Source organism: Polypterus senegalus, chromosome 1 (assembly GCF_016835505.1).
Source record: "Polypterus senegalus isolate Bchr_013 chromosome 1, ASM1683550v1, whole genome shotgun sequence".
NCBI lineage: Eukaryota > Metazoa > Chordata > Cladistia > Polypteriformes > Polypteridae > Polypterus > Polypterus senegalus.
The window spans coordinates 45,223,741-45,246,648 of NC_053154.1; the positions used below are offsets into that span (position 1 = coordinate 45,223,741).

The 22,908-nt window shown below is 39.8% G+C and overlaps 1 protein-coding gene across 5 annotated transcripts in view; it reads right to left on the minus strand.

The window, feature by feature from the left end:
- The window catches only part of tub (TUB bipartite transcription factor), a 236,085-nt gene that overhangs the window by 15,700 nt on the left and 197,477 nt on the right, over window positions 1–22,908 (minus strand). For all 5 annotated transcript variants that reach the window (XM_039748525.1, XM_039748506.1, XM_039748496.1 and 2 more), the window contains 3 exons: window positions 8,747–8,868; window positions 2,983–3,174; window positions 217–329 (listed from right to left, as the gene is read on the minus strand). In XM_039748525.1, the coding sequence (XP_039604459.1) occupies window positions 217–329; window positions 2,983–3,174; window positions 8,747–8,868 (427 nt within the window). The remainder of the gene's footprint in view (window positions 1–216; window positions 330–2,982; window positions 3,175–8,746; window positions 8,869–22,908) is intronic.

Here is a 22,908-nt window from a genome sequence, read left to right on the forward strand (position 1 = left end):
TGGCCACCTTGTCCATGGTTTGTTCCTACCTTGCACCCTATGCTGGCTGAGATAGGCTCCTGCCGCAAAACTGCCTTGGTCCGGATTAAGCAGGTTAGAAAACGACATGGCATTTTTACAGTTATTAGTAAATGCATTGTGATACATTTTGCATTTATACATATCACATTTGTCCATATCTGTACATAGGAAGATATAAAAAAATGTTTTACTGACCTGAGCTTCCCAATGAAACTCTCTCCTCCCCGAGACAAATCTGTGGGGTCTATAGAGATGAGGTAATTAGAGGTCTTACTCTTCTTCCTTTTTCTCCCTGCTAGTAAAAACACCTGAAAAATGGAGTTTTACAATTAGCACCACTCCGACTAATAAAGGTTTTGACATTTTTAGCTTTATCACACTTTACACTGAAGTGTGCTAATTTTAATGCTCATAAAAATACTTAAAAATGTAATTATTTTTTTTCAGCTCTCATTAGATTATATTCTAGCTCTTTTCTCTCTTGTCCCATTTACAGTGACTATAAATACTATTCACTTTCTTGGCCTTTTTTACAATTTGTCATATTGTAACAAGTAATCTAATTACTTAAATTTGAATGTTTTTGTCATTTATTGACAATATAAAAGTACAATGCCAAATAAAAAAAAACTCTTACAATTATAATTTAGAAATATATTTGTAGGAGTTAAGATTAAAGAAATGAAAGGAGTTTGCACATATGTTGGTCACCTTTTATTGTTGAGGTTTTGAGTATTTTAGATGAACTCTTTTAAGTGCAGACGTGTTATTTTCACTGCTAAACTCAGAAACATTGTATAGGCTGAAAATGTTAATATGTCCTGCTGTGGTTTGATGATATTGTGCTCTAACAAAATAGTCCATAAATAAGTTAACTGGAGGCTGCAGTTTTAATTACTGCATTGAGCAACCATGGAGCAAAACTCTGAAAATAGCCAGGTGAGAAATGCCAAAGCCTATGAGTAACGATCTTCTAAAAGGAGTTATTAGACACATGAGAAAGAATAATTTTAAGACCACTAGGTTTTGTTTTAATTTATATTTTTACTTTAATTTTTGTTGTATGCTTACTTTTTCGGCATTTATGTATCACGTAACCGTGAATATTCGGAACCGCCACTGGTGCTTCACAGTGTCCATCTTTGACTCGCGGTTACAAAGAAGCTCCTCACTGCTTTGTGTTCACTGGCTGGTGGAATCTTTTTCATGACCGCAGGGGTGAAGCCAAGCTGGCAGTATGCAGTATCCCATGGAGGATAAAACACACCTTTATTCTTTATTTAGTGGCGAATTTGGTTTGAAAATCGAACAGTCGGTTGTCGATCGGTTCTATACGGCTTTCGGTTTGCCCTTTTTGTTTCAGTCACTATGTATTCTACTGTCTGTCTGTCTTCTGACTTCTTGCTCGTTCCTTTTAACTATTCTCTGGCAAAACATTATCAGTCTCATGGCAATTCTTAAGCTCACAAAAATCCTGTGAGATGTTGTCCTCTATCAGGTACAAGCAACATGGTTAATGTGTACTTTAACATTAATTACCATTTAGTCCCTTTGGTCCATTTAACTACTCTGTAAAAGTTAAATGATAGTCTAATTAATTGGCAAAATGTTATCTTTACACCGATGTTAACAGTTTCTTGTTACCCATCTCTTTATTAAAAAAAAAGTATCACAATTTCAGAAAACAAACAGCTTTTGTGCTTTTTAGTTTTGATCCACAATTTAGGAATTAAACAGCTGTTTAGAGTTCAGGTAAATTGTGAATGGAGTTTTTTAAATACATGACAAAACTGGTTCATTTGGATATTTCTCAATGGATAATTCTCAATGCATTCAGAAACATCTCTAGGCCAACTGATGTATATAGTGCCTGCAAGACATCCTGGGTCTCCCTCCGTGAGCTGTGTCTAGTATACCTCCAATGGCAGACATTCAAATAGGATCCCCACAATATCACAAAAAGCACCTGTGACTTACGGCAAACATCCTTGTCTTTGGTGCAGAACAGCTCCAACATGTTTTGTTGAATTTGTCAGCCTATGCAGCAATAGTGGGGTTTCATAGTATGGAAAAGCCATTAGAGATCAGTTGATAAGAATCAAGCCCAGCTCTCCAGCGTCATTTGATTTGTGTCTATTTGTTCTGCAAATTGTGACGGCCATGCCAGGGTTAATAAACCATTTTTGTAGCATTGGCTGCATCAGCAGGAGTAATTCATAATATTGCATTAGGCCCAACAATGTGAAAGAGGGCTCCACCGAGGTCTTTTTAAGATTAAAGTTCATGATTATTTCAAACGAATTTGAGTTAATTATTTAGAAGGGTGAAAAACAAGGATGATGCTGATTGTTTCATAATAAAATTAGAAAAGGTGTGTGTTTACTTATAAAACCTTAATAGGCATCTGAACTGGAAATCTAAATGGTATGAAGTGTTAATGTTGCTAACTGTAGAACTTTACATTTTCAAAATAGAGTCAGACACATGTGCTTCAGGGCTCTGGAAATGATTATAATATTACTCTGACATGCAACGTGTCAGTATCAGTAATGCCTTCTGTTCTTCTCAGATATGAAGACATCTGACTGGAGGACTGACACCATTTTCTGCATGCCACACTCTTCTGCATCATGCAGTACACAGTATTCAGAAACACCGGAGGTTGTGGTTCCTTGTCGAACCAGCGTCTGTGAGTGACAGACTAGTAGGCCGGAACATCTGACTATAGTCACAACGCGCTTTTGTATTTTCTTTTTTGTTATAATAGATAATGTCAATAATAATTAAGTTCAGATTAATAGATGGGATATACTAAGAATAAATATGTGCATTTAGGAATAAAAGTTGAAATAGTTTCAAAAGCATCTTTCTTCTCTTTTGTTGTTTTCTGGAAGCTCAACTATTTTTCAGTTTCACCTTCAGAATGCCTATAACATATTATTTTTGTCTTCTGGATGTCACCTTTTTTCCATCTTCTCTTTCTAAATGGAGGTAGTAAGTGGGATACATTCCACGGTCCATCCCTTTCTTGTCTCGAGTGATTCTGCACTTAATGGTGACTCCCTGAAGTGCTGGTCTAAGAGCAAATTCTTCAAGATCATCCACATCTACCACTGGCTCACTTGCAGGTGGTGTGTTTGCAGATGCCACCTCCTAAATATCAGGCAAGAAGATAGAAAAGAAGTTAAGAGTCTACCCAAGTAAGATGATTTAGCTTGTCACAAAAATATTTGTTCATTCAATTTGGTGAATTTATGGGGGGTGACTGTATTATATTGTGTTACTATCTCTACATGTTGTTTCTACTCCTGTTGTAGGTCATGTGATCTACTCTGCCCTTGTGTAAGATGGTGGTGCGCACATCTTGTTTTCCTACATCCTAGTCTTGGACTGAAGGTTAACAAGCCTTGAAGGACTTTTAAGGCTGCAAATCTCTTTTGTGTCCAGACTTAAAATTTACTTCATGTTTTGGTACCTTGAATTCTGATTTCTTTGTTTATGAATTCCTGTATATCCTTGATAATGATTTTTTCTTTCCTTTTGGTACCAAACCTCACCCCAGTTTCTCCATTACTTCCCAATAATATTTTTCTTCTAAAAAATCATAGTGTATTTGGGCAGTACTATCACCATGAAAGGCATTTATCTGAACCAGAGATTACATGATATTAGTAAGTTACACATATCTTAAAGTAGTATGAGATTACCCCTACATAAACAAGATTAAAAAAAGAGTTAAATGTAAAAGTAATGCAATATCCTTACAATATAAAAGTATTGGAAGTTTGTATAAACATTAAGACAATTTGCATGAGTTCATTTTTTGATTATTATTGTCTTTTGTTTCATAAGTTTAGTATTTTAGTAGTTTCAGTACTGAGGAGAAAAACACTAAGGCAGTTTGGGCATGAGAAAGCTGGCACATGACCGTATGAAGAGATGCAACAACTTGGAAGAGATTAGGCCCAGTGGTAGGCCAAAGAAGATGTGGTTTGAGATGGTGTGGGATGATGTGAAAAGTATGGGTCTGACCTCAAGGGATGCCAAGGACTGTAGAGAGTGGAAGGAAAAGATTTGGGTGTTGGTTGGCTAAAGTAGGCAAACCCTAACTGGTAGTGATGATGATGATTTACATTTTTCGTATCATTCTAAAAAAATTAAATACACAGCATACAGTTACACATTGGATATTCTTTCCGATATTCATTTTAAAATTATCTTTCCAAATCATTCTGGTAGAAATGAAAGTAGTGTAAAATACATCAAACTGTCAGTGTGCTAAGCACTAAGAAGTGATCACATTGCATAATTTGCTTTATGGATTAGAGACTTGGTTGATTCCTCAATCCAACATCAATAAACCTGTAGTTTTCCAAATGCATCAAATTCTGGGTGTCACACTCAGTGACCACATTCAAAAAGACACCAATCCGAATTCAATGAGAGCGGCAGCCCACAACTGAAGCAGAAACTCAGACAGTAATGGTTCAGACACATATGCAGGATGGCTGACAGCAGGCTTCCACACAGTCTGCTATGGTGGCCACGGCCATCACAGTGGAAGGTGCAGTAAGGAGCACCGAAACAGACTTGGATCAAGCAGAACTTAAAAATCACTGAATCAACATCAGTTGAAGCTAAGAATATTGCACTTGACTGACAGGAATAGAAATGCATCATGAAAGAAAACTGGGACCCAGTGGCACCCACAACAGCATGCCAGCTCCAAGGTCACCCTAGTCCAGCTGTTTGCTAGGGACCAAAGAAGAAGAAGAAGAAGAAGAAGATTATTTTAGGAAATTTCCTGGTTGAAACCAGAAAACACAAGTAGTAAATTAATAAAGTTGAAACAAAAACAACGAAAAGAAAACAGATGGCCTGAGGATTTATAGCAATTAAGAATAGGCACTATTACAAAGGGTATATATCTAATCACATCATCTCATTACACTTATCCTGGTTCTTGCATATATAAATCCTCAAGCCATCTATTTTCTTTTCTTTGTTTTCATGTTATCTTTATTATATATATAGTGTGTATATATATATATATATATATATATACAGTAATCCTCGCTATATCGCGCTTTGACTTTCGCGGTTTCGCTCTATCGCGGATTTTATATGAAAGCGTAACTAAATATATAACACGGATTTTTCGCTGCTTCGCGGGCTCTGCAGACAATGTGTCTTTTTTACTTCCTGCACATGCTTCCTCAGTTGGTTTGCTCAGTTGATTTCATACAAGGGACGCTATTGGCAGATGACTGAGAAGCTAACCAATCAGAGCACGCAGTTAAGTTCCTGCCTGCTGAATGCGGTGTTAACCAGGAAGTCTCGTCTCGCTCATTCAGCATCAACGTGTTTCGCTGTGTAAAGAGTTGTGCTCTTTTGTGTTTATCTTTGTGCATATTCAAGCCCTTCGTTATGGCTCCAAAACGATCTGCTACTGCTTCAGGGGCCGTGCCCAAGCGCAAACGGAAGATGTTAACGATTGCCGAAAAGGTAAACGTTTTGGATTTGTTGAAGGCTATGATTCTTTTTATTTAAAAAGTAGGAAAGGAATATAAGATCTACAGCCACAGTGTCCTTTTAACCAGGGTGCAAAACGAGTTGTAAGTGGATGTAATAAGGCAGTAGTCTGGATGGAATCTGCTTTAGGGATTTGGATTGAAGACTGCCAGAAGAAGAACAACGGCAGTGCTACACAATCGCCTGAAGTGGCTCCTTTAGGGGCTGGAACGCTCTCCTTTGTTGTGCAGTAAAATAAAACTCATTGTTATCGGACTTATTGTTGGTGAGTAACCTTAATTAATTTTCTACTTACAGTACTTAGTACATGTACGTACGTTTAGTGTCACTGTACACACACATTTACTGTATACTATTTTTCTTGCATTGTACGTATTTATTGCTGGTGGCATGTCTATCGTAATGGCTGTAACATGTGATATCGGAGACACTCAATATCTTTAAAATAATATTTAGGTTTTACTGTATATAAACAGTGTGTTTATATACATAATTTCAGTGAATCTTACGTAATATCTAAGAGAATACAACGGGATTATGCTGTATAACTCTGCGGGGAATATTTATAAACAGTGTGGGAGAGTTTATAAGGGCTTAAAATATATAAAAATAACCATACAAACATATGGTTTCTACTTCGCGGATTTTCACCTATCGCGGGGGGGTCTGGAACGCAACCCCCGCGATCGAGGAGGGATTACTGTATATATATATATAGTCACACACGTGTGCATTGGAGGCAGCTAAAGGGTCTAAATGAGAGTAATTCCACGGCAGACCAGGGGATGGCGGAGTGCACCAACCTTTTTTCTCACTTTCCTGCAGACCGTTTACAGGAAATGCTGCCTGGCCCTGATGACATCACTTCCGGACCCTTGGATGACGTCACTTCCCGTGAAGAACCTGTGGAAGAGGACCCTTTTGCTTCTGCCCTCAATGACTTCACTTCCTTTTCTGGCCTTCAAACCCGCCATATTTGACTAACCTAATCAGTTCTGATTTGGACTCCGTTCTGAGCAAATCAGTGCAAGCAATTTACCCATTTGCAGCCAGGGGACATTATATGGGTGGTTGCCCCAAACTTTTTATGACTCTTGTGTCTGCTTTTTGTGACTATATATATTTGTCACACATGTGCGAGTAGGAGGCAGCTAAAGGGCTTGAGTAATTGTAATAAAACATCTGACCAGGGGGTGGCGGAGTGCATTGGCTGTCTTTCTCAGTTCCCTACAGACCTTTTCCAGAAAATCCTGCAAGGTTCTGGCACCTCAGAAGACATCACTTTTGGTGACGACCCCTTTGCTGACATCACTTCCGAACCAGAAGATACCACTTCCGATGCCGGCCCCTTTGCTGGCGTGACCTCTGGTGCCAGCCCCTTTGCTGATGTCACATCCGGTCCAGAAGACATCACTTCCGATTCCGGCCCTTTTGCTGACCTCATTTTCTGTATGGGCCTTTAAAGCCTTCATTTTGGTCTATGAGAATCAGTTCTATTTTGGACTTTGTTCTATGCACATCATGCACTTAAAACGTTTTGCAGCCGGGAACACAGTATATATGAGTGGCTGCCCCAAACCTTTATGATGTCTTGGTCTATATAGGGGCCCATGGTCACTGCCAGGGGGCGCCCAGATGCCTGAGGAGCCCTGGCCCTCAGCACTTCCACTACACCCGGAAGTGCTGGGGGGAAGAGGATCAGAGACACCCGGAGTGTTTCTGGGTGCACAGCCGGTGCTTCCGCCATACCAGGGAGTGCCGGCAGGAGTTCGTTGGGAGGCACCTGGAGCTCATCCGGGTGAATATAAAAGGGGCCGCCTCCTTCCATTCAATGGCTAGAGTCGGGTGGAAGAAGGACAGAGCTAGGAGGAGAGGAGTGGAGGCGCCAGAAGAGTGAAAGGCATTATTGAGAGGCCTGGACTTTAAGGGTGATTGGTACGGGGTACTGGGTTGTGTGCACTGTAAATATTGTATAGAATGATTAAACGTGTGTTGGATGGTGAAACATCGGTGTCCGCCTGTCTGTGTCTGGGCCAGCTTCTACAATATATATGAATGAAACACACAAAGAGGAGTAAAGAACATGGCATGCTTTGGTCGCCTACAAAGATGGGAAGTGTAAAAGTGGACCAGAAGTCTGAAAAGCAGGCTTTATGGGAACACTTTAGAGAGAGGGAGTGCCAGTCAAATGAATATTGAGGAAAGGAGGTAAAAGGCAAGAGATATAGAATATTTTTTCAATTTATTCTATGAACTTTCTTCAGTGTAGCTAGCATTGTATATAAAGGCAGTAATCCTTTTTAAAACACCAAATACATACAGAACTGGACTTATTTTGTTTAGGGTATTTCTACCAAAAAGGTAACAGGTGAAATGGTTTCCAATTCTGGGTCCCCTAACACCTTCAAGACAGAGAGCACCTGTTAGGTTGACTGGTAACCACAAACTGGCAAGCATGGGTGCATGAGTGTGCTCCCCATGCTGCCAGGATAGGCTCCATTCCTTTCCAACACTAAAATGGGACCAAATAGATCAGAACATAGATTGAGGAATAAGAAGTACTGGAACTGTTGTTTATTTCTCTCTGTCAGACAGCTGGAGAGCCCATTTTTTTCATTACAGTCCATTATTTAATTAGAAAACAATTTAGCGGGCTCCTCTTCTTTCTGGAATCTGATCACTGGTTTGAATTTTTATGAACTTGAGAAAAATACACATTGTAGTTACAGCTTTTAGAGCACAGGAATAAATTCAATCTCTAAATGTGATTTTTTTTTTAGTTTTTGTCCATGATCTCCAATTTCTCATTTTCCTCTTTTGTCTCTTAATCAGTTGACATGATGCACATAAAACAGACCCTTACCTGATGTCTTTCCCTCTAATTTTTATGGCAAAATCACCTCCTTTCTGTCCCTCATTTAATATCAGCCCATTTCCAAAGTAAACAAGGTCTCCTCTTTGAGCCATAATGGATAAAATAATGAGGTAAGTGGGTCTGCCTGCCATTTTCATTTGTGACTTGAATTTCAATGAGCACAACTGTGCTGTAGCGCCTTCTAATTTGTATCCCCATTTACTGATGTGTTTTCATTTTTTCTTTTCAGCTATCTGTATAGTATAGTATACATGCCATTGATAAGAAAATGGTTAAAAGCTCAAATTTTGCTCCAATTAACATAGTGATATCATATACCTTGTTTGATTTTTTGCTTGTAGCAGAACCTGGTCGAGTATTACTGTTCAGCTGGGAAGAGCTAGAGCTATCTTCCTCTTCTTCATCCTCCTCCTCATCAAAGTTCATACTGCTGGAAATACCTTTTTCATTTAAAAAAAGAAACAGCACAAATTAGGCAAATGAAATCGGAGGTTGATGTCTAAAACTTTATGTTGTTTTCTGTAGAGCACTATAATCAACCACTTCAAAAAGAGGGTGCCCTTTAGTTCAGTAAGAAAAATGGAATTTTGATCAGACATTAAGCATCATGTATTTTTTGGACATTCTGGAAGAAATTCTGATGTTAATTTGACTATAGTGTTCCCAGTCATTACATTTGATAAGAAGAGTAAATTACAATACATCATTGAATACATTTTTAAATTTAAGATGAGAGTTGTTATGCTCAGACTATATAATGCAACAGTGAGACAAAATCTGGAGTATCGTGTGCAGTTCTGGTCACCACACTACAAGAAAGACATAGCAGGACTTGAAGCTGTGCAGGGGAGAGCAACCAAGGCCATCCCAGGACTTAAGGACATGTGCTTCTCTGGCAGACTCGGAGAATTAAACTGTTAAGTCTTGAGCAGAGGAGACTGTATGGGGACCTAATCCAAGTTTTCAAAATTCTCAAATGCATTGATAAAGTAAATCCAGATGGAATTAATTCAAGTAAATGGTGAATTGTGTACTAGGGGACACTGGTTGAAATTAAAGGGATGTGCATTTATGACAATTTCTTTACTCAAGGAGTTTGGAGAATTTGGACCACTCTACCAAGACATGGAGTTAAAGCAGAAACCTTGATAACATTTAAGAAGAATCTGGATTAGATATTGGGACAGCTAAGCTATTAGCTAAACAAAAGAGTTTGATGGACTGAATGGTCTCCTCTCATTTGTCAAATTTCCTGTGTTCATTGTTTTTTAGTGTTTGATCATGGAGAGACTAAATGACTTGCTCAGGGTCATAAAGGGAGGCAGAGGTAGGAACTAAATCTACAACCTTGTGGTTTAGACGCTTTAGCTACTACACCACAATGTCTTCATAGAAGGTAATGAAAATCAAAGTAAATAAAATTATAGCTTACTTTTGCAATTATGATAAATGAAAAACATGTTATAGTGAAGGTTATCTCCAACTATGTTTAAAATGACAAAAAATTACTCTGGTGGTATACATAGGAAAAGGCATATGGTAAACCCCATAGGCTATAAAGCCATCGCCAGCCAAATGTAAACAAAACATTGATGCTTTGTGTTATTAATTTGCAAAATTATTTTGATAGCAGGAAACATACTTTATTTAACTAAAATTAATGCTGTTATGGATATACAGATAAATAAAAACACAAATGTACCTTAAGGTTCATTACATTTCATATGTGTACACATATACAAGGGCATGTTATTTGCAATCATGGAAATTCCCAGTGACATCTAAACTGGTTACCTAAGGAGTGGGTGAATGACTGCTGTTTTCTCCAGGGTCCACTACTCAGCAATATTATTACAAGCTTCCTACAAAAAAATGTGACCCTCTGACACAGAGCAAAATGGCCATTGTAAACTTAATGCTTGTACCACCAGTATTCAGGTTTACAAATTTCAATTTAATTTCTATATATAATTTCATTATATATGTTGTGAACAGGCTGAACGCATCCCCAAGGAACATGGTCCCTCCCCTGAAACTCCCTCTTAAATGTTGATTCAATGGGAAGCAAATAAAGTTTTCTACCTCCTCTTTGCTAGATGAGCTGCAGGCTTGTTGCTGCTACCATGCTACATGATCTGCATCTTGTGCGATGCTTCGAACATTTAAAAGCCTGTACTGCAGCTGTCCTTTTGTCTCACTGCCTTGTCTGTCTTCCCCAAGACATCCTCTGCTTTATTATGCTGTATTCGAATAAAGTTTCTGTTTCTTGAAAACCCTGAATGAATCTGTGCAACTTTGTGACCCAAGCGTGACAAGTGGTACCAGAAGTGGTTGCACAGATGGATCCTCAGGATGATGTGTTTCTCCGAGCTCAAAATTTTCTGTTTCCTCCAGACCCAGATGTTCTGCCTCCTATTCCCGCTGTTGCTCCTATGGATCTGCTGGTGAAGATGGGTCCTACAGATTTACCGAGATGTTCCTGCTAGCTTTTGAACACTCGGGAACTTTGATGCGCTGGGATAGACGAACCTGGGCTGCCATCGTCATCCCATTAAGTATTTGTCTGGGGATGCCCTGCTTACATTATGAAATGTCCCTCTTGATAAGTTTGGAGTTTATGATTTCTTGAAGCAACAAGTTATTCTACGTACAACTACAAGCTTCCTGACTAAGGGTTCTGCGCTTCGCCAATGGAAATTGAACCTGGATCGTCCTGTTCATCCTCAGTTGCAGGATTTAATTCATCTCATTCACAGCTAGTTTGAGGGGAACCCGATTGAGCGGATTGTGGAAAAAGTGGCCTTTGATGTGGTACTGGCAGTTATTCCTGAAGTGCTCCGGTGTGAATTTCTTTATCACAATGTTGACTCATTCACCACCTTGGCAAAACGATTGGAAGGCTCCCAGGTTTCTTGGACACACAGTGGTACATTTGCTCCACCCGGGGCACACTCTCAACCTGCCCAAGATATTCCCCAGAGACATCATTGCCCTGAACAGCGGGCTCAGGGCCCTGAACATCCAGTTTCCTTGGAAAGGCTATCCTGGACTACCATTGTTACTGATGTGACCACATCTGGTGAGGCTCCTGGTCATAGATGCCGCAGTGGATATGTCGGCAGTGGTGCCGAGCGCAGATTTTCCGGTGTGATCAGGTTGGCCACCTTGCAAGAGAATGTCGCCTCTCCCCTGCTCAGTTCTTGGAAGTTGGCTTAGCCGAGGTGGGTTGCTCCCAGGTTCCTCCTTGTTCACCAAAAAAGGACAGCTTAATGATCTCATTGATGCTGGCGGGCCGCAAGATCCCTGCCTTGTTGGACTCAGGTAGTGACCTTTGTGTTGTCAGACATGACTGCCTCAGCAGTACGCCCCTGTGTGGCACTGAGACTGTGAACATACGCTGTGTACATTGGGATGTTAAGGACTATTGAGACAGTGCTGCTTCCTTTAAAATATAAGGGCCTCAAGGCATCTTGGATGTTGTTCATGAGGAATGGACAGGGATCTGGATGAAAGCTCACAGGCCGAGGTTTGCGGATCGGGTAATTTTGTTGCAAGACAAGATTTCTACTCGCTCTGTGGAGCATCAGGAATGTGAACAAGGAACCCAGAAACGTTTACAGTATATGATAGACCCTGTAAGCAGTGGCGTAGCTAGAGTTCCTGCTGCTCAGGGCGGGGCTTCAATTTGCCACCCTCCTACATATTTGAATATGTTAACCTATTTAATTAGAAAATTAAAATAACGTATAGAGAAAAATTAAGATACATTTTGTATAGATTTATTCATATATATAGAGAAACAGCAATAATTTTTCACATATAATTATTTATAAGCATTAACTAGACAAGAATATAGTATAGACACACTAATAAGCTGTGTGCAAATTATTAGTTTAATATAATTACGCAGTGAAAACCAGAACCAGTGTAGTGTACAAGTGATAGGTGGGAATGTTTTCTGTGCAGAGCAAGAACGCATTCGGATTAATGACGAAATTATAAATTGTAAATTAGTTGCTTATCTTCCTAGAAATTATTATCAGTGTAATGTTTATGTTTATTTTTGTTATTGCCTCATAAATTTCAACTGCTGTATCTGATGCCATCACAGAAGGATAGTCTGAAAATTATTTTTGAAGCATTTGTGGGTAAAAATCAGAGAATTTTAGTTTTTTCATTCATGATTGATATTTCTCCGAACCCTGCTGCTTAAGCACGAATTGTACTGACCCTTTTGGCCAATAATGGCGGCCTCAAAATGTGCCGCCCGGGGAAGACCGCCCCCCCGCCCGCCCCTAGCTACGCCACTGCCCGTAAGCTCTGTGAACTGAAACCTGGTGATCGCATTTTGGTTCTGATTCCTTCTGACTCGAACAAGTTCCTAGTGAAATGGCAGGGACCTGCCGTTATTGAGGAATGTATGGGGCCAGTGAATTACAAGGTCAGAATACTGGGCTGGCACAAACCATTCCAGATTTTGCTTGTTAATCTCTTGATGGAGTGGTGTGACCCACAGGGATTTTGCGCTTCCATGGCTGCTCTCTCTCAGACAGATGTTGTCATTGGTGACGATTTGACTGACTCACAAAAAACAATGACTGAACACTGATGCTTTTTCTGCCCTGCCAGGCTTGATTTGCCTTGCGAAACATAAAATCACTACTGAACCCATGGTTAGGGTGCATATATATATGAATTTGAGGTATGATCCAAAAATACACTGAACATTTAAAGAAAATAAATGATTATCATTAAAGATACATTGCCATTAATCCCCCTCAAAATACTCCCCCTCATTTCAAACACACTTATCCCATCATTCTTGCCACTTTCTGAAGCAGTTCTGAAAGTCCTCTTTCACAAATGTTTTTAGTTGCGGTGTCATGGCTGCTTCGATATCCTGCGCATCATTCAAGATCCAACATCTAGGTGATGATGATTGTGTTTTTTGACCTTGATGGAATTGTGCGAGCTGAGTTTGTACCCAGGAATACTACAGTGAATTCAGAATATTATAAAGGCTTATTAAAGTGTTTAAGAAACGATGTATGTAGAAAATGACCAGAGAAATAGGCAAACGGTTTCATTCTCCATCAGGATAATGCTCTCTGTCACACATCACTTCTGGTACGGAAATATCTGTCAAATAAAAGCATTACGATGTGTCCTCATCCACCTTACTCACTGGATTTGGCACCATGTGACTTCTGGCTCTTCCTCAAAGTTAAAATGACAATGAAAGCTAAATGTTTTGAATCGATTCAGGAAACTGAGGCAGCCACTACAGCGCAACTAAACATACTCACGAAGGAGAACTTGTAGAACTGCTTCAGAAAGAGGCAACAATGGTGGGATAAGTGTGTTCGAAGCGAGGGGGAGCATTTTGAAGGGGATTAATGACATTTGTGGCTTGTACTGTAATAATTTTTTTTTTTACTTAAACACTCACCGCATTTTTTGATCTATCTACTCTATCCTGAAATTTACAATATACAGGATGGATCCCCAAATCTTTTTCTTTGTGTTTGAGTCTTTCCACTATATATACAGTATAAAAAACATGATCATTCAACCATTTATGTACTGGAAAAAAACTTTAATTGGAATAGGAATGTAACAATTTTAGAGATGAGCTGTAGATCCTGTAAGTTCTGAGCCTCTAAATCACTTTGATGTTGGTATGAAGGTGTTGTAACTACAGTGGGTCACTTTTATATAGTAAATATAAACTAGGAGATCTCAATATAAACTGCAACACATTATCAAGAATGAGTAAATCTGTTAAATAACATAAATCAATAATTTCAAACTTGCTTATTCCATTGAAGGTCACAGGGGTCTCCAAAGGATTTAACTTAATACTGGAATCAATGCACTTCACTCACTTCACTGCCGGGCCTATTCATACGAACACCCACACAGACTGAAGGCCAGTTTATATCAGCAATTACTTCTGCTTGCCTGTCTTTGGGATGAAGGAAGAAAAACAGAGTACCTGAAGGAAAACCCACGCATATAAGATGAGAATGTGTAAAGTCCAAATAAACAGCAAGTGGGTGGAAGATTTGAAACCTGAAGGCTAGATCCATGAGACAGCAAGGGCTAAGATCTGGGAAATTATTATTTTTGTTGTTTGATTTATTTTTCTACACATTGATTGATATGGTCACTAGAGTAGCAGAATGGCATTGTGATTATAACAGAATTAATCATGCTTCCCACCGTAAGACAGGTTGAAATTAATTAATGTAATTTCAGGGTTAATGTTTGGAGTGCATTATACAATATGCATGTCTGTGTTGTATGTCTTTTAGTAAGGAATTCGTAAAAGCAGTGTTAATATTTGTGATGCACCATCTTTTGGAATGACAGAGACATACCAACCAGACAGAAACAAAGACAGACACATACTGTAGAGGGGGATATTGTCTTTACTGCGTTCCTCTGTCCATTTACTGATGCTTTAACATACTGTGTTAAAACAACTGACTTTGTAGGCTTTCCAAGTTAATACTTTGTAATAACAGACCCACATTTCTATGGTATGAGGCGAGTGCATGGGGCTACTACCCAGCCGGGACGCTCAGGAGGACCGGAGGAGGGCTTGCGCGTCCTCCATACCACGAGGGGGCGACCGCCCTGGTTGCTTTGGGGACCACGGGTAGACAGCTTGGAAGCTCAACCATGTAGGGGCCCGTGGTCACCGCCAGGGGGCGCCCCAATGCCTAGAGAGCCCTGGACCTCAGCACTTCCGCCACACCCAGAAGTGCTGGGGGGAAGAGGATCAGAGACACCCGGAGTGCTTCCGGGTACACAGCCGGTGCTTCCGCCACACAGGGGAGTGTCGGCAGAGGCTCATCAGGAAGCACTTGGAGCTCGTCCGGGTGTGGTTAAAAGGGGCCGCCTCCCTCCATATGATGGCTGGAGTCGGGTGGAAGAGGACAGAGCTCGGAGGAGAGGAGTGGAGGCGGACCAGAGACAGTGAAAGGCATAGAGTGAAGGCCTGGACTTAAAGGGGTGATTGGTGCTGCGGCAATGGGTTGTGCTCACCTTTGTAAATATTATAGTGTAAATAAATGTGTGTGGTGCTAAAAACATCATGTCTATCGGTCCGTGTCCGGGCTGTACCCCACACAGTACTACCGTGTAAGCTTCCTTTTCTGATTTTATGAAAGAGTTGTATACAGAGATTTATATCAGTGCTAGAAGAGCATATAAAATTCCCAAAGTTGTGCCCATATCCTTGATGGTTTTTTTCATATCGAAATATGAAAAACGGTTTGTCATCCATTTATAGCAAACATTTAAATTCTCTTCTGCATAAATGCCTACTCCCCACACCATTTATAAAATCACATTTTTATTATGCAGTATTCATGCCCATCTATAGAAACTACCCATGTTTCTAGTACTGCTGTATCCTGGCACTTCTGTGCACTTATAAATAAGCCTTCTTGTTATATTTCTAAATCTTCTAGTACTAAAACAAACAACTTTTATCTCATTGTCAATTTTATTTTGGCATATTTTGTGTATGCTAATAATTTCAAATTTGTGTTTCATATTTTTACTAGATGAATTTTTAACCTAGCCTGTCCTACTGTAAACCCCTTCCTCACATTCTACAGTTTAAACAGTTCCCAACTAACCTTGCTGTACACCTTCAAGATACAGTGGTGTGAAAAACTATTTGCCCCCTTCCTGATTTCTTATTCTTTTGCATGTTTGTCACACAAAATGTTTCTGATCATCAAACACATTTAACCATTAGTCAAATATAACGCAAGTAAACACAAAATGCAGTTTTTAAATGATGGTTTTATTATTTAGGGAGAAAAAATCCAAACCTACATGGCCCTGTGTGAAAAAGTAATTGCCCCCTGAACCTAATAACTGGTTGGGCCACCCTTAGCAGCAATAACTGCAATCAAGCGTTTGCGATAACTTGCAATGAGTCTTTTACAGCACTCTGGAGGAATTTTGGCCCACTCATCTTTGCAGAATTGTTGTAATTCAGCTTTATTTGAGGGGTTTCTAGCATGAACCGCCTTTTTAAGGTCATGCCATAGCATCTCAATTAGATTCAGGTCAGGACTTTGACTAGGCCACTCCAAAGTCTTCATTTTGTTTTTCTTCAGCCATTCAGAGGTGGATTTGCTGGTGTGTTTTGGGTCATTGTCCTGTTGCAGCACCGAGATCGCTTCAGCTTGAGTTGACGAACAGATGGCCGGACATTCTCCTTCAGGATTTTTGGTAGACAGTAGAATTCATGGTTCCATCTATCACAGCAAGCCTTCCAGGTCCTGAAGCAGCAAAACCACCCCAGACCATCACACTACCACCACCATATTTTACTGTTGGTATGATATTCTTTTTCTGAAATGCTGTGTTCCTTTTACGCCAGATGTAACGGGACATTTGTCTTCCAAAAAGTTCAACTTTTGTCTCATCAGTCCACAAGGTATTCTCCCAAAAGTCTTGGCAATCATTGAGATGTTTCTTAGCAAAATTGAGACGAGCCCTAATGTTCTTTTTGCTTAACAGTGGTTTGCGTCTTGGAAATCTGCCATGCAGGCCGTTTTGCCCAGTCTCTTTCTTATGGTGGAGTCGTGAACACTGACCTTAATTGAGGCAAGTGAGGCCTGCAGTTCTTTAGACGTTGTCCTGGGGTCTTTTGTGACCTCTCGGATGAGTCGTCTCTGCGCTCTTGGGGTAATTTTGGTCGGCCGGCCACTCCTGGGAAGGTTCACCATTGTTCCATGTTTTTGCCATTTGTCGATAATGGCTCTCACTGTGGTTCGCTGGAGTCCCAAAGCTTTAGAAATGGCTTTATAACCTTAACCAGACTGATAGATCTCAATTACTTCTGTTCTCATTTGTTCCTGAATTTCTTGGGATCTTGGCATGATGTCTAGCTTTTGAGGTGCTTTTGGTCTACTTCTCTGTGTCAGGCAGCTCCTATTTAAGTGATTTCTTGATTGAAACAGGTGTGGCAGTAATCAGGCCTGGGGGTGGCTATGGAAATTGAACTCAGGTGTGATACACCACAGTTAGGTTATTTTTTAACAAGGGGGCAATTACTTTTTCACACAGGGCCATGTAGGTTTGGATTTTTTTTCTCCCTAAAAATAAAACCATCATTTAAAAACTGCATTTTGTGTTTACTTGTGTTATATTTGACTAATGGTTAAATGTGTTTGATGATCAGAAATATTTTGTGTGACAAACAGGCAAAAGAATAAGAAATCAGGAAGGGGGCAAATAGTTTTTCACACCACTGTATAACCAGATCCATTTCATTCATATTGAACCTGTCCTGGTGGTACAGGCACCATGTATTTTGAAAGGAACTTCAATGCCTCCTGTATTTTCTGTTCTACACCAACATTTAGGCCATGGATTAAGCTTTCTGTTTTCCTAAAATATACCCAGAGTAAGGATGGGGTGGTGGAACTTCTGAGAAATTCGAACAGCTATTAACCTCGCACTTTAAATTTGTTTTTGAGAAATGGTAGCTTGCCCTAATCCATGTCTTGTGCTCCTCTCTGGACAATGACAAATTGATCCACCTCATCTCTGAGCGGAAGCCGACTCACATACTCCATACTGATGTATCCTAATATCACTACTCCCCTTTTTGGGAGGCAGATTTAAAGGTGAGCTCAGTGGGCCATCTCATTCCTGCCTACATATTCTCTCTCACTCTCTAAAGCAAATTACCATGATTCTCCATTACAATGTAAGGCTAGCTACCTCCTGCTCAAGTTCAGCGACCCTGTAATGAATGAAAAATATAAGAAGATATGTAATATATCTTATATATCTCTATATATAATCTTCATTTGGATCTTGATCTTTGTTTGTCTGCGAATGAATTAGAAGAAGAAGCACTAGATGGCAGTAGAGAGACAGCTAAAACATAGGCATTCCATTAAGAATCTCCTCCAGACTTATACTACTGAAGACTGTAGTACGCCAGTCACACCTCAAAACACAGACATTCAAACTAAACAAATTGTTGTGCTTTAAATTAACTAAAGAGATCTTCATTTAGATCTTGATCTTTGTTTGTCCGCGAATTCCACGCATGCGTAGACCACCTTCCAGTTTAGTACGCTGTTGTTACTCACGGATGTCAACAATGTGCCGGAATAACGAAAGGGGTGGTGGACAGTGTTACGCTGGTTAGCTCCTGATGCCTGGTTAGAGAATGAGATTGCCGAAGATAAAAGGTACATGCCTACATAACATATGAATGAAAGAAAGACAGTGGGTAAAATGAATAACAACGTAACAGCATGTTCCTGAAATTATTATTGTTACGTTGTAGCTGGCGAGTGCTGCGCGTCTCACAGTTGTACCATGGCTTGCTCACATGTCAGTGAAGTGATCCCTATTTATGCTTTAAAAGAGCCTGGATACCTATGTGTCCCCCTTTTATAACCATTGCTCCGTGTATATTGCCTTACTCTTTGGATTGCCACAAAGCAACCTGTGAGATTGGAGAAAGGTTGAGAATAGATCGTGAGAGGAAACGACAGCGTCCTGAAAACGAGACGGACTGTGAACGGACAGAAGCAGAAATGCTCCTACACCACCACATAATTACGATTCGGACAGTGATTCCGAGTAGGCCATTCCTATCGAATCAATATCCAAGGGTTTTCTTTTGTAATTTTGTTTCCCTTATAAAAAATCATAATGCTGTGCGACGAAGGGCCCAGTTCACGACTGGCAGCCGCGTTTAAACAGGGAGCCCTTCACAGACAACTTTAACATGTGCAACGTAGTTGGGCGCACATGGCTAGTATGTATATATTTTATATATGAAGATATATAAAATGTTAAAAACACCATTATCTGTAGTATCCTGTACTACTTTCCATGCACAAAGACTCATTTTGACTCACAACTTAATGGAAAGTAATGTCTTATATTATACTAGCTGTGTAAGCCCATGCTGTAAAAAGCCTAGGGTCCTAGAAACTATTGAAATCCTCAGATAAAAAAAAAAAATGAAATATAGAGATGTCAGGTAATTGAAAGGAACTACTCTGGGCATCTCTCTCCTAGGTTTCATTGTGCTGACGTGTTCGCATTGCCTGTGTATTAGCAGCTGGAGGAAAAGTAAAAAGGATACTGTTTTGCCGAAGTGCTTGTCACACTTTAATAAGAGTTTCTCTCATTTCTCTATGGTTTTACTTTGGCAACAGAATCACTTTCTTTTTCCGACTCGTTAACTTGGGGCTGCCTTGCTGGCTCTCTGAGCTTCATGCTGTAGTAGCCTTGCACTTTTGGGCTGGACAGACAGACAGACACACTTCCACATGTAGACGTTTATCTATACTAATAAAAGGCAAAGCCCTCACTCACTCACTCACTCACTCACTCGCTCACTCACTGACTCATCACTAATTCTCCAACTTCCCGTGTGGGTGGAAGGCTGAAATTTGGCAGGTTCATTCCTTACAGCTTCCTTACAAAAGTTGGGCAGGTTTTATATCGAAATTCTACGCGTAATGGTCATAACTGGAAGCTGTTTTTCTCCATTTACTGTAATGGAGATGAGCTTGAACGCCGTGGGGGCGGAGTTTCGTGTGACATCATCACGCCTTCACGTAATCACGTAGTACATAGAAAACCAGGAAGACCTCCAAAAAGCGCTGAAGAAAACATGCATTATATAATTTAGAAGGCAGCGAAACAATAAGAAGCGGCGAGTGACATATACAACCATATTCATGAGTTCTGCTACTTCGGAAACAAAGCACGATGTAAACCTACACTTTAAATTAAGTTCATAGACAGGCTGCCGCTGGCGTTTGTAATTTAGTGCCTGCCCATATAAGGCCGTCCGTCAGCGGCAATCCAATAGCAAACTCCCACTAAATATTCACGGGTGAAGGACTGTGCTTATGGAGAGGAAGATGAGATGGTCAGGGTGGTGTTTGACACAAACTCAGCGAAACTGCGAGAGAAAGTTTTAAGTGCCAGGACTAAGGTAACATTAAATACAGCCATGGACATAGCACGAGATGGCACCAGCACAGCTGGGAAACTTCGATGCATGTACACCGAGGCTCACGTGAACTGACGCAGTGCACAGATAAAAGCAACAGTTCCAAAGAGCTGAACAAAACCGAATTACACAATTGAAAAGGCAGCAAAAATATGAAGCGTCTGATACATACAAGCATATTCATAAATCCAGCTACTGCGGAAACAAAGCACACGGTGGAAAAAGTCAATGTCCCGCTAAAGGAAGACAGTGTAAAAAACCCGTGCATGCAGTGTGTCAGGTCTCAGATAAAGAAGAAGACGAGCTGTTTATTGATGCAGTAAGAAACGAATCGATGAATGAAACCTGTCATCTTTACAACGATTGACAAACACGGAATGTAACTTGAACACAACACATCCTACAAATACGAACCTGATTGAAAGAAATAATGATAATCAAATCCTTGATGACAGCAACACTCAGTAACACTCACAAAACAAATACTGTATATTGACAGTCATGTTACGTTATTTTTAAAATGTTCCCTTTTCTTTTCTAGCTTTTTAACACACTACTTCTCGCTGCGATACGGGTATATATATATGTATATATATATAACCGATCTACATACTCGAATAATGGATACTTTATTCGCCATCAATGATTGTTTTGGTAAAGCCATACTCAGTGTATTCATTAGATGAACGGTAAAAAGTAAGAGCGAGGGAGGATGACTTATTGAGGCATGCAGGCTGTAGTCTTGCGTCAACTCTATCTGAATTGCGATCACATTTAAAAATATATCTTTTCAAGTTCTATTTAGTCCATATGTGTCAAACTCAAGGGCCGGGCCACATCCGCCCGGTGTAATTATATCCGGCCCGAGATCATTTTATATACTGTATTATTGTTATTAATGGCCCGGTATATGAAGCGCTGGTAACACAATAAACTACAGATCCCATAATGCAGCGCTTCAGCTGCCTTGCAACACTTACGCGTTAATCAAGTCTAGCTTATGATGCTGCAAGTTATTGCGAAGCTAGCTCACACGATGCTGAAGAGAAAAGTTGATTCTGAAAATAGAGCCTTTAAAACCGATGGGAGGCTGAGTATATGTTTACTGAACCCGTGTGTCTCATTTGTGGAGCTAATGTGGCTGTAATTACAGAATTTAATCTAAGACGGCACTATGAGACAAAACATCAGGGTAACCTGAAAGACCTGAATGCAATGCAGAAGATACAGAAAGCAGAAGAATTAAATAAGAATCTGACACTTCAGCGGACGTTTTACCGTGCACAATCACAAAGTGATTTCAAGTGAAGCTGCTTTTATGGGAGACACAAATGCACCAGTGCAACTTTGCCCCACTTTCCCTGTTGCCAAGTAATGTTAAACCAAGTCGTCACTACGGTGTTCCCAAATCGCACTTTGCTGATAAACTGAGCGCACTGAGTTTGCACGGCGCTTTGGTGACTTTGAAGAACAAAAAAAGTCCGTCTACATGCGGCGGAACCTTGTGCATGTTTGGTAGCACATATCTGTGTGAGAAGCTCTTCTCAGTGATAAAGACTAACAAAACAGCACACAGGAGTCGCCTCACTGATGAGCACCTGCAATCCATCCTGAGAATCTCCACAACACAGAACCTCACACCAAACAGAAACGAACTTGTTGCCAAAAAGATGCCAGGCGTCCAGCTCTAAAATGACATATGAGCAAAGACAACTGAATGATTTGATTTGTTATTGCTGAAAGGAACACATTTTATTTATATTTCCAGGTTTTGTTATGCAGCATGTTCATATTTGAATTTGTATAATTTTGACAGGATATATTTTTATGGAGAGCAAAATCTTTTGGGATATTTAAAATCTAAGTTTATTTTTTATATAAAATTACATAAGAGTAAAGAAATTTGAATGTTTGTTCTTTTAAAGTTTACTTTATTTCTAACTTGTATAATTTAGACAGGATATATTTTTATGGAGAGCAAAATATTATAAGTTGTTTAAGGTTTGAGTTGATTTATTCACGAATAATATTCCTGTCTGTTTTTACCATTCCTACCAAAGATATTTCTGTCGACTAAATAAAAATTCCTTCTATTTAAAATTTAAATAGAACTTGAACAAATACGATAGTTCATAATATCCACGCAGACTTGCACGTAAGAGCGGGAGTTATCCGTTTTAACAAGCAGCGTATTGCACTGATACGAAATAGCTGTGTGTGTATATATGTGTGTGTATGTGTGTATGTATATGTATATATGTAGATATATATGTATGTATATGTGTGTGTGTATATATATGTGTATATGTATAGATATGTATATACAGTGGTGTGAAAAACTATTTGCCCCCTTCCTGATTTCTTATTCTTTTGCATGTTTGTCACACAAAATGTTTCTGATCATCAAACACATTTAACCATTAGTCAAATATAACACAAGTAAACACAAAATGCAGTTTTT